We start from the raw sequence: 13,005 nt of genomic DNA, 5'->3' as shown, positions 1-13,005 counted from the left end.
TGCTGATGCGAAGATAATGCCTCCAACGCCAGAAGCGCTTGAACCTTGGGCAGTTGCGACGCACCAGGAAAAGCAGAGACAATGGCCTTAAGGGCAGCGAGTACCGCTGAGAAGAGTCCCAGAGAAGGCATATATTGAGAGGATGATGAGGGTAACTGTCTCCTCGAGCGTGCTGGTTCTGTCACACTGGCGTAGGTGTTTGTAATCTGTCTTGATGGACGAAGAGGCGGTGGGCTTGTGATAGGCGTAGCCGCGACTGTGTTCAGCGACCCTCGTTCACCTGGTGCAGATCGAGGGGGTAGTGCAGGAAATTCTTGTGCATTTGTACGAGACGGGACTGTGGCACTAGCATCCCTAGGTGCGTCAGACGGAAGTCGTAGGGTCCGGTCTTGGTGCCTTTTGGTGGCGGCGGTCTTGACAGGACATTAAGAAAATGATGCGAGATGGCTGGATTTGCAGTTAGCACACTTTGGCTCTCTTTTATTGTTGCAGTCTGTTCTCCGGTGAGGTCCGGCGCAGATGCCACACCGTGTAGAACCTCGGCAATTTCGTGCAATATGGCCAAATCGTTGGCAGTTATAACACTGTATGGGGCCTTCTATGTACTCTTGGACTGTGGAGGTCCGAAACCCAAGGGCAATTCGGGGAGGAAGACGGATTGTAGGTTCAAAAGTCAGGATAACGCTCCGTAACGGGGTAAACACATCACTGCCATCTTATGCTATGGAATGCCGAACCTGTCGCCGTGCAGATAAAACCCCTGCGTCTTTAAGGTAGAGCACGAGGTCGTCGTTCGAATACTCTCTTGGAACATCATATATCTTGCCCATATTTCTGGCGTACGATTGGGGTATTGATGGTATCACCGGAATCCCAGCAAAGCACTTAGCAGACAAAAGGTTGCGGATGGTTAGACTTCTTTTTTCAACGGCTCTGAAAAAGCCTAAAGGCTAAAGGCTGTTCCACTGCACAACGACGGTTCAATATCTATCAAGATACAAATCAATATACGTATTATTCATACATGAGTGATTTAAGACGTTTATGACCAATATAAGGCGTTAAGATGTTTCCTCGCCTTTATTGGGAAGCGCTCAGCCAGCAGTATAAAGGTGATCTTTACCAGTACCGCCATACTGAATGTGTAATGTGTGCAGTGGAGTGTGCATGTGGAGCTGCATTTCAATGGTAACAGGTGTTGTACCAAATGTCCTGTATTCTCTTTCCTACAGAGCTGTCATGAGCAAGATTTTGGGACAAACCCGATTAGCTGAGCAGAAAGCCACCACGTGGCGTATCGGGGCTGAACTCTCCCCCGACCCTCTGCCCTCTGTACATTTGTCCAGGTCGTCGTATACACCCTTTCCGATATTATGGTCTGACCTTCACCAGAGATAACCTCTATCAGATCCAGTTGCTCGATTTTCATGCAGTTATTTGAAGGGATGCCGTCTCCTGAACTCAGCGTAAAAAGCTTCCCATGCAGCGTTGTTAAGACACTTAGTAAAAGTTTCTGAATGAACATTTATATTTAGATACTTTTGTATCCTTGTATCTGCATTTGTGCTTAGTGAAATATCACACGTTTCTTTGTGTCTGGGCACTTGTATTTGTACCTGAATTACGTAGTAACTGCCAGAGATAATTTTGTTCAGGATACTACGACAATGACTAGAAAAGCTATGATAAGTTGATACTTTATATTTCATTTTCCGATTTGTGCTAACAAGTCTGTGTCTACCCAGTTTGCTCTTTGAGCAAATACGTTTTTGTATCTGGACGTAATGAACGAACGCAGACACGAACAATACACTCACACAAGTGCTCGTGAGTGGCCTCTGTCTGTGTCGTTCATTACGACGTTATAACCCACATCCTTAGGTGGTCGTAGAGTTATACTTCCGTATTCGGTAGTGCGCATCGAGTACGTGTATGCAATTCATAAAGCATAGAGAAAGCTGGAAAGAAAGAAATGTTTAGATTAGTTTTATGAATCATTACTCAAATGGCAGTCACTCTCATCATAAAAAGTACCTAAAAGTATTGACTTAATTTGGAATGTAGAATAGAATAATTGTAGCTCAAGTACTTTTTGACGTGTAACTACCCTGTCCCCGTGCCACAATCGATGGGAAAAGAAGAAAGAATAATGAAAATGCAAACGTTAATTAACAATGAAATTACATTTTTTACTGCACAATTCCGACCGCATTGTTCTAATTTCTGCACTATATGGGCAGGAGACGCTCCGTCTAATTGCTAATGAAAAAACGGCTAGGAAGCAAGCGAGCTGGTGAAGATGATGCATGATGTAAAACCCCGAGACTAGGGAACACGAAGGGACAGACACAAACAAACACGTATTTGTGTCTGTCCCTTCGTGTTCCCTGTCACGGGGTTTTACATCACGCATAATTGCTAGCATTAACCCAAAAAATTATCAATCGTCGAATTGAAAGCTGCACGACAGCCTTCATTTTCCGGAGGTACGAAAAATTTGGTTGGCTGAAGAGTGAGAAAGTAAAATCAGTGACGAAACCAAAAATAACAAGAAAATGAGCTTTCTGGACCAGCGGGTTTTGCAAGGTGCTCTTCGTGCGTTATCGCTAATTCGGAATCTCTGAGTGACATGGCAGCATTTGTCGCCGGCAAAGAAAACATTTTCCTGACCTGATCTAGCGGTTAGAAGTATCTCCACAAAGTCGACATTCGTCCCTCTAGAACTATGGTTGCAGTGTGCACCGGTTGCCTCGTTCGGACGTTGCTGTATTCAGTCATGGCGTAGAAAATGTAAGGCGCTCGCATTTGATAAAAATAGGCAAAGCTAAATAAGCTTCTTTGTGACAGAAAACGAAGAAATTGCGCCCTGATAATGAGTTCAACTCACTCAAATGCAGCGTAAAATTTGACTTTAGGGAGTTGTTGTGCATCGAAATTTATGAAACCCTAGCTTAGTAATGTGGTGTAACCAGCGGCCATTGCAGAGCGGATTAAAAGCGTTCCACTCGTTGGTAGTAGCCAAGGTGGTGTTGAAGACTGGGAGGTGATGGGTTCGAATCCTACCACATGCAGCGGTGTCTGACGTCTTTACTGGGTTGTCCGCAGACTATCCGGACGAACGTCTGCACAATTCGCCCTGAAGTCGGCCCAGGATGCATACTACCCCTGTCCCCCACTCCTTGCAGCTGTGCTCTTTCTGTCTGTCCACAGGTGTACGCCGCTTATAGCCACAGTTGTTTCGCAGCGTAGCCACGGAACCTGTTCGACACTGCGATGTGCGAGGGTGAAAAAGGGTAACCTTGCAGAAACAGGCGTTGCTGGCTCAGGTTATTTAAAAGGCAGGTTTGGACAATAAGCTTTTGTTCGTCAGTCTGTGTTGTGTGCTTACCGCCTTTTTGTTTGTTTTCGGCACGGAGATTTTTATTGAGTAGTGGTATATATAAGATCTTATAACAATGGGCCGCTCAGGTTACATGCGACACGCACACGCACGATAAGATATATCAGAAAACAATGGAAATCATGTATCGATAGTGTGAACAATGGGTTCCCAGGTTTCAATAACATGCGCCGCCAGGATAAGGTAACGGTTAACTCAGGTAAACAATGGGAACTCACGTGTCGATAGTGTTTGATGGGCACCTGGATGCACGTTTAATGACATTTAATAACACGCAATGACATGTAATAACGCACAATGACATGTAATAACACGCAAATGACATGTAATAACACACAAATGACATTTAATAACAGGCAATAACATCTGATGACATTTAATAGTATTTTTCCGATCGGGTTGACGTCAGTCCGTCACCTAGTTTGGTTGCCGCGTCAGAGCGCCAGGTAGTTTCGGTTCCCACCAAGCGCCCTCTAGTTTTCAAGCTTTGGCCGTCTGTAGTTTCGGTTTCGGTTTTAAATGAATGGACGCCAAGCTTGGTTGCTCCACGTGTAGTTCTGGTTTCAGTTTCGAATTCCTAGGTGTTGCCAGATGCCCTCTGGTTTCAAGCTATTGACCAACTGTAATTTCGGTTTCAAACCGCAGCACGCTAGTTTCGCTGTGACAACGTCAACGCAGGTTTTTGAATGGTTACCAGATGTCCCTCTAGTTTCAAGCTTTTGACCGTCTGTACTTACGGTTTCATTTGACAAAAAAATAAATGCCGCGTCACAGCATGATTTTTCCCCCATTTGATAAGTACACTCAAATAATGATGTATATCAGAGACCCGACAACACTGTATATATTCCTTTTTTATTTCAGCACATTATTTTACTACTCTTTTATTCAACTAACGAAAGATATGTTACAAATTACCACAGTCTTGCTTCACTTCATCCTTGTACAGAAGCAATCTGCAAAAACAAAGGGAAAACGAAACATCCTGTGAATGCTCTTCTCAATCAGGACAAAGTCTAGGATGACTCAAATCTCGATCAGGTGTCACGCAACAACAACAAGCAGCATTATCAAAGAATCGGTTAACGTTTTCCACTTTCCGATATGTCTCTGTTACTGTGTCATGCATTTGCATAGGAGTACGACGTTTGGAAGTAAATAACCCAGTGACAACAATCACAATAAAATAGAGGTGTTCTATACACACACATTTCCAAACTTGTGTTGCGCATTGCGACAACAGCATACAACGAATCGAGAAGCATTGCATGACTACGTATTGCGGTTACCAGCTGTGATGGTTTCGAAATAAAAATAACAAAAAAAAAAGGCATAAAGACAAGAGGTATACTCACATCCTTTCAAAGTTGCGTCGTCGATGAACGTCTGATCGGTCTCAGTCGTCGACAGCTAGCTTATAAGACCCTTCATTTTTGTTTTATTTCAAGGGAAGGAAGGATCACGTGAATGCATCGTGGACAGCTTCTCCTTTCGCAGGAGCAGCATGTGAAATGCGATGCCTCTTGCCGGCGCGCTCTTTTTTCTTCTTCTTTTGGTATGATAACACAACCGCGAAACACCCGTCTGGCTTTTTCCAAACGCTCTTTGGGAACACCAACCACACACACACACAAAAAAAGAAACCGCTATCGCCCTCGCAAGATGAATTTTCGACTGGTGGTATACGCTGTCTGTCACGTACGAGCTTCCAGCAGTGAGTGTGCCACGTAAGAGCCAAGTGATGTGAGTATTTCAAACCATTTCTTGTGTTACAGTGTATCTTATAGCTAAATGAAATGCGGGCATGTATTTGTTTTAAATTGTTTTTATTGTTTCGCTCAGATGAGACAGCAGAGACATGGTAGCCGATTTCGAAAGAGTGATACCGTAACCGCTGTGCTTTCCATTCCCAATGAGTCTTGCAATATTGTACACATTGCCGGGACATCGTTCTATTACTTGCCTGGGTTCGAAGCTTATTTCACATAGATTCGAGCACTCGAAGTTATAATAATTGTGCGCGACATTTGCTTCTTTCAAGGAATGCCATAGTTGACGTGTATCATTTTGCGACAGATTTACTCCGTATCTCGTAGGATGACCATTGCTGAGCCAAAGGCGTACGGCAGTTACTGCAGCTGGACATCGGTGGACGTAGATGTTATGGTCAATCTGAGTCACGGTAGTGCATTTTCCCTGTTTCAGTGTTGGTTTTGTAAATTCTGTTGTAGCTACGAAAACGAACAGGGAAACAGCACTCAGAAAGGACAAGGTGTAGCAGAACATCTCCGGACATCTATTTACCATGACGACCTACAGTAAAATGAGACAACTCGTCATGGATTTCAATATTTATTGGTAAGCGTCTTTGAGTGACAACCTATTTTGCAACAGGTCAATTGTCATGTCGTTTATGTACACAGCCAGGTAATGGTAGCCAGTCTTCATTGCGTAGTACATGATACATAGACTTTCGGCCACCAGTTGCATTACGTCGACGTCACGATCACCGTAATAGCTGAATATTGAGCTCATCTGTTTTCCCCATTCGGAGACCAGGTCGAACGGGTGGTCGGATAGGTGCTCACACTTCCTGTGTACCCTGGCATACATTGTTTTTGAAGACTCCCACACAGTCTTTTTCGCGGGAAGGTTCAGAGGCAGGGACTGGAACAGGAAAATGTCTCTGGTTATCTTAAATGCTGCGACGAGCACTGTGTCGTCCGTTGACTTCGATGAACCGCATTCTAACACGTCATTCCAACAGGTATGAGGACGGCGACATTTTCCTTGGAGTTGATGATCCTGGGTAACGTCCCGCATGCCGCACACATCATCACCCGATTGGGACCAGGAATCGCCAGCGTTGGCTGGCTGTTCGACATCGGACCAGTGATCGCCAGTCATTTCGTCGTCGGTGGTGGCAGGTAGTTCTCCGGAACCCAAGTCCTTCTACGACTTCCAGAAGGTTGCAACAGGTACTGCACCTTTCCGTTCCGAACGCGTCTTTTTATAATGCGGTGGCCCTTTCCAGGCTGCACACGTGTTAATTCGCTTGCATAAAATTGACCTTCAATAGGTTCTTCCTGCTGGTCACGTAAGAGATAGGTATTCGGGTAACCAATCTTGACTGCTCTCACCACAAAAATTTCACGCGTAAACGAACCAAGATAACTTTTGACTAACTGGTGTCTAGACTTTGCTATTCTGACAAGCTGGCCAACGCGAAAACGTGGCTTCTCTGGGGGTTTGCTCGGAGTAGGATAGAGCTTTTGTCTAAATAAATGTTCATTTTCTTTGTTGACATCCACAGGCCGTGCCGACAGAGTTCTATGAACACGATGACTATATGCTTTGACCAGAGGCTGTAAAATTTTCAAGTACGATTTATGTCCCTGATATTCAAAAGCACGATAAAGTGGCGTCATAAGACTTCGAATAGATCGTTCTGCAATACTTGCTTTCGTATTTGAATTAGAGTGGAAGAGAGATATCCCTTTTGATTTTAAAAATGCTCCGACTGACTTATTGGTGAACTCTGTACCTCTGTCTGAATGAATCAGTCTCGGAGTCCCAATACGTCTAAAAGCGAGTCTCAGTCCACGTATAATTTCCGCTGCTCGTTTATTCTGCACAGGCACTACAGCAAGCATACGAGAAAATGCGTCGATACAAAACAAAAGATAGCGAAAACCCTTGTTGTATCTCGACAGTTTCTGAAGGTCTTTCAAATCTATTTGGAATATATCCTTCACACCCAAAACGATGGTCTTCCGGAACTGACGTGGTCGCTTAAGTTCTCTGAAGAGAGAGTACACATCACTGGTTTCCAGGAACTTGGCAACCTTCGCCGGCTTTTCACCGATCGCTCGTGCGAGTCGTTGAACACCACCTAGAGCACCAGGATGGTATACGTCCACGTAAGCAGCCATTAGCACAATTTTCTTCCACGAACACGAAGTCCGTCGAATGACAAGTAGGCGTTTATAACGGCTGCCACGTCACCTTTGTACCAAGAGGGCGATCGATTGTGCAGTTCGTATTTTATAAGCTCGATGACGGAACTACTTGGAACAACGCGAGAATGACAGATAATCCTTCCCTCTTCATCTATCGCAAATACGGTCTTTAGCATCTGCAGAATGGCGAGGGCCTTCTTCCTGTGTCGTGCGGGAAAATGCGCCAGAATGTTTTCGTCCCGAAGGTAACCACAGTGTTCCTGTTGCGTTTCCAACGTGCTCAATACCGGTTCCATTCTCGAAGTCTCTTAGCCGCTCTTGTGATAACCGGAGAAATGCGTCGACGAGGTGTCTCAGGTGTGAACGTAGGACTACCGGCTGATGGCTCTGCAGTCTCCTTTTCAAGTCGAGATGGATGTACGATAAGTGTCGGTATATTTAGCTTGACCAATAGTGGTAGGATCCTCTCGAGATACACGGGTCGCCACACATTTCGCGCTCTTGTGACCAAATAATAAACAGGGTCTACAACGTTGGTATTTGGTATTTGTTCACCATTGACAATGAGCTCAAACGTTTTACTATTCCAGCCGAGCACGGGTTTTAGTAAACGCAGTAATTGGCTTGCTCTCATCTTGTAGCCGCTGCTCATAAAATTAACGATGGCATCTTCCTCCTCGTCCGCTTGAATCTGTGTCTGCTCTCTTGTCGATGCCACATGATTTGTCTCCTCACCTGCTGCACTAGGCTGTCTTAATGTGTTCGCGGGAGGATGCAATAGCTTGTGCAAGTACTGGATGATCTCCTTGGCCTTGATATCATCAGGCTCCTGTTTATTCAATATCGACGGAATAGTGCTTTCCCGATAGGGAACAAGCTCGTATTTCTGCATTATTTAAATGCCGATTGCTTTTGCGATGCTTTTGCCCGCTAAACTTGAAACGAGACCTAACAAGGGGGGCAACAAAAATTGCAAAAACCCGCCGGACTGATGAAGAATCCGTTTAACTTTCTTCACATCTGCACGGTCTTGCCTGGAAGCCAGTGTCCTAATGGGTGTTGCAAAAGGCTGCAATTGCTTTTTAACTTTCGCCGGTACGTCGATGTTTTCTTTGCAGAGGTTCATACAAATCTCCCTGATTGTTCGTAGCTGTTCCCTGCTGGCATGTTGAATCAGGTTGTAACGATCTTCCCCTGTCTTTGCTTCAGCGATCATACGAAGGAAACGAATGTGTTTGTTAAGCCTTTTCATGACCTGTATACGATCTGTCTGTGATCATCCGGGAAAATGTTGGTCCACACCTTATAGTGATCGTTGCTCTGGTGAGACAAGTCGATAACTAAGTATGAGTATGGTTTCTGACAGGCATCTTTATATATCGTGGGCAACAAATCATTTCGCCCGAAAATCTGCCTGGACAGCATACGCAGCTGGTCTGTAGTGCGTGGTGAACGAAATAAAACGAGGGCCGTGCTATTGAATTGTATTGTGCGATACAAAGGGTCGTTGACGAACAGGTATTGCGAGATGAACACAGCCGTGATTGACAGGTGGTGACACCCACCGATATAAAATTTGCAGATTTCTTTGAGTCTTTGCCGGTCGGCTAAACAGTCGTCAAATATAAATAATGAGTGGCCATAATTCTCCGGATCTGCAGGGATGTCTTGACTGAAATTTACTTCAGGAAGAGTATCGAATACCGGCTGCTTATAAAGATAGATATACCATATTTGCTTGAACGGTTTGTCAAAGAGGACAGCTCTGTGTTTAATTAGTCGTGCCACGAAGGTGGATTTCCCACTTTGACTAGCCCCTGAAATTGACACCGAGGCAGGCGTCACGAACCTAAAAGGTGCTATCACTGTCATTTCGTGCAAGGGAATGAAGTCTGGCCAAGATACGTTTCGTTAGATAAACAAGTCCGTGCTTGCAAACTGCAGGGAAAAAAAGCAAACTGCAAAGGTAGGTTCGACTGCAGAGTTGACGATGTAAAAAAAAAAGAAGACTCCTCAAGGTTGCCATGCTGGCAACTTCTTATATAAGAACTGTCTGACGCTCAGCTCCTTCACTCTCGAACCTCCTTCTGAGGAGGTATGGTGTTCAGAATGATGAAATATTTTGCAGTGTTCTAACATGTGCTCCTTTTGTTTTCAGCCGGTCCAACGTGTCCGAAGGATCATCGTCGTCATCATTGCATCAGTGTACAAGTAAGCATCATGTCTTCGTCGATCTTGCATAAACTTGACAAGTTAAAGAAATGTGGAGAGTTTCAAAAAATGGCGACAATTCCTAAAAACATCAAGTATGATGTGGTTGATGTTAACAAAATTGAAACGAGGTATGGCGAGGCGGTCTACGTAGAAATTATGAAGAATCACGAGCACGTAAAGGTGTTCCTTCCAGCTCGGTTTCATAAACTAAGCACTCAAGGCATCGAAGACATGAGGAACACGAGCGGACTTTGGATGGAGAAGAAAGAGCGAGTTGGAAAAGACGGGAAACGTCTTCTTTCGCCAGACATCGTGTTCGGTCAATCCGAGTAAAAAAAATAAAAAGAAATGGTGACATGCCACCTTTGTCGTCCGGCCGATCGGCAGCACTACACAACAGCGCTGGGACTTCAAGTTCATCTGGCTAACGTTCATAACCTTCCAACACCCTGTATCCCATTTTGTGAGACACTCTGTACGCTCCGCAACTATACCAACCGCTATGAGCTTCATCTACATGACAGAGACGACGACGGGCAGGATGTCAGCACATTCTTTCATGAAAACGGACGCTACCTTGCCGGTGTACTTCGACATTTCGGATTTCCGTTACGCTTTTATGTTTTGCTGAAGGCGGAACTCGGTCGACATTCGCCTGAGGATGAGATAATATTTGTCACTCAATTTATTCCTTCGAGTGTGCATACGCTGTGGTCGGAACGAGACGTAGAACGTGCTGTCATTGAAGTAGGCACTGAAGTCACCAACAATTTAGAAAAGCTTGAAATGCAAGGGTCGGGATTTTTCTTATTTCGAATTCACGCCTGCATTCTTCATGTCGGTCGTCTCGCACCACAGCTCATTGGTTGTACCGACTTTGAATTGCCAAACGAATTGAAAAAAAGTAAGTGTCGGTGTCTTCTGAGTGTCGACCTTCACGAGGATAGTGAACAGAACATGTGTTTCGCATTTTGCGTACTTGCCGGTCTACATCCTGCAAAGGGTTCTTACAGACGCAGACCTTCATCCTACAGGTCATACCTGTCTCAATATGTATTTCCAGAGACGTTTCCTGTAGTGTTCCCGAAAGATGTAGAAATGTTTGAGAAGCAGAACGATGTGAGCATTAACGTGTACGGTTATGACAAAGATGAAAAATATGTTTACCCGATTAAGGTTGTCGACGACCAGTGCAAGAAGCATGTCAACCTACTGCTGATTGACTTCCATTTTGTACTCATTACTAATTTCAATGCTTTGTTCACACCACCTGGTTATTTTCACTGCAAACGGTGTACGATGGGTTTCAACCCCGGGTGTACTCGCCGATCATCTACTAATGTGTAAACACCAAAAAGTGTCCAAGACTATTTTTCCAAAGAAGGGTGAGACACTGTCGTTTGCCGGAGAGCATTTGATGTCGGAAGTTCCCTTCTACTGTGTATACGACTTTGAGAGTGTACTATCACCGTGTTCAGGAGGCGGGAATGTCTACGAGGAACACATCCCTTCATCCTTCTGTCTCCTCGTCATACGCTCGTGCGATTCGTATGTCTTGAAGAAACATATTTACCGTGGTGCAGACTGCGTTTCCGTTTTCATGGAACTATTGCGTAATTTGCATGATGAGCTGTATGCGATGTTGCACGAGACTGTGCCCTTGCAAATGACCCCAGGAGACGAACTCGAACATTCTGAAGCCACTCACTGTAACATCTGTAAAGAACCATTCACTAAGAAGCAGAAAGTGCGAAACCATGATCACGTAAGTGGAGAATTTCGCCAATCATTGTGTCAGGGATGTAATCTGAAACTGCGGATACCACGGAAAGTGCCCATCATTGCACATAATGCCAATTATGACCTCGGATTCATAGTAGCACATCTGCACCTGCTTCGGAAGACAGACATCAGAGTGATAGCCTCCAGTTGTCAAAAGTTTAAGGCTATAGACATTGGTGTGTTCCGCTTCATAGACTCGTTAAGCTTCCTCAATGCTAGTCTCGACACATTGACGAAAAATCTATGTGACAAAGGTGAATCTAACTTCAGGTGTCTGCGTCAGTTTTTCGCAGAGGAGGACTACTTCAGGTTGGTTGTACGTAAAGGGGTTTTCTGTTATAACTACGTTACCTCTTTTGAACGTTACGACGAGCCCTGTTTGCCATCACGTGACCAGTTCTTTAACCAACTGAACGGATCAGAAGTGAGCGAGGAAGATTACCGCCATGCGCAAAATGTGTTTGAAAAATTTCAACTGAAGAGACTGGGCGAGTACTCGGATTTGTACCTTCTGACGGACGCATTGCTTCTGGCAGATGTGTTTCAAAACTTCCGAATATGGGCATTGGAGACGCACAAAATTGAACCACTTCATTTCGTGTCACTCCCGGGACTAAGCATGTCTTGCGCACTAAAAATGAGCCGGATTAATCTGGATTTAATCCACGATCCCGATGCCTATCTGTTAATTGAACGGGGCCTGCGTGGTGGTATAACCCAGTGTTCAACGCGAATGGCCACTGCAAATGTCCCAGGGACAGATCAGTACGATACCGAAAAACCAAAGACCATAATTCATTACATGGACATAAATGGACTCTATGGCACAATGATGCATGAACCACTCCCATTCGGAGACTTTGAATGGCTGTCACCCGAAGAGGTTGCAGGTTTAGATGTAACCCTTGTTGCAGATTATGCAGACGTTGGTTATTTTTTAGAGGTAGACCTGGCCTACGTACAAGAGCTCCACGAACGACATAAAGATTTACCGCTCGCGCCCGAAAAAATGAGCGTCCCGTATGAGTTGCTTTCGGATTATCAGAAAGACCTGATGAAAAAATTTAACCTCCCACAGCATGATATAGAACCGAAATTACTCCTTACATTGCTTGACAAGAAGAATTATTTTCTTCATTATCGCAGTCTAAACTTGTACCTACAGTTGGGTCTTCGGCTCGAGAAAATTCACCGGGTGCTCAGGTTCAAGCAAAAACCATTCCTGCGATCCTATGTTGACTTCCATCATGAACTACGCAAGCAGGCAACCAATACCTTCGAACGTAACCTGTACAAGTGTTTAATTAACTCCGTATATGGGAAAACATGCATGAATGTACGAAAGTTCGTCGACTGTCGCTTCGCAACTTCCGAGGAGCAAGTGTTGAGATTCTTGCGTAAACCGAACCTCAAACAATTCAGGGCTCTAAGCTCTAACGTAGTCTTGTTTCAGATCGCTCAATCGATAGTCCGTATGCGACAGCCTCTGTACCTGGGGTTCACTATTCTCGAGCTGTCTAAAGTCATGATGTATGACTTTTATTATAACAACTTGCTTCGGGTAGCCCCGGACACAAGGCTCTTGTATATGGACACAGATTCTTATATTGTGATGCTGAGCGATGAGAAGGCCCTTGCGGAGCTCGCCGA

The 13,005-nt window shown here is 44.8% G+C and overlaps 1 protein-coding gene and 1 long non-coding RNA gene across 9 annotated transcripts in view; one reads left to right on the top strand and one right to left on the bottom strand.

Annotated features, from left to right (window-relative positions):
• LOC135374478 (caspase-7-like) overlaps window positions 1–13,005 on the bottom strand; it is a 319,855-nt gene that overhangs the window by 291,412 nt on the left and 15,438 nt on the right. For 7 of the 8 annotated variants that reach the window (XM_064607433.1, XM_064607432.1, XM_064607436.1 and 4 more), the window contains exon 2: window positions 11,147–11,289. The exons of the other annotated variant lie outside the window; for it this stretch is intronic. In XM_064607433.1, the coding sequence (XP_064463503.1) occupies window positions 11,147–11,175 (29 nt within the window). In that variant the 5' untranslated portion in view covers window positions 11,176–11,289. The remainder of the gene's footprint in view (window positions 1–11,146; window positions 11,290–13,005) is intronic. 8 annotated transcript variants of the gene reach the window in all.
• LOC135374477 (uncharacterized) lies at window positions 5,129–9,725 on the top strand. The gene is made up of 4 exons (XR_010416917.1): window positions 5,129–5,143; window positions 5,477–5,758; window positions 6,168–6,378; window positions 9,518–9,725. It is a non-coding gene; the product is annotated as an uncharacterized LOC135374477 (long non-coding RNA).

Source organism: Ornithodoros turicata, unplaced genomic scaffold, assembly GCF_037126465.1.
Source record: "Ornithodoros turicata isolate Travis unplaced genomic scaffold, ASM3712646v1 Chromosome65, whole genome shotgun sequence".
In the NCBI taxonomy this organism is placed as follows: domain Eukaryota; kingdom Metazoa; phylum Arthropoda; class Arachnida; order Ixodida; family Argasidae; genus Ornithodoros; species Ornithodoros turicata.
This window is presented reverse-complemented; position numbering and strand designations above follow the sequence as displayed.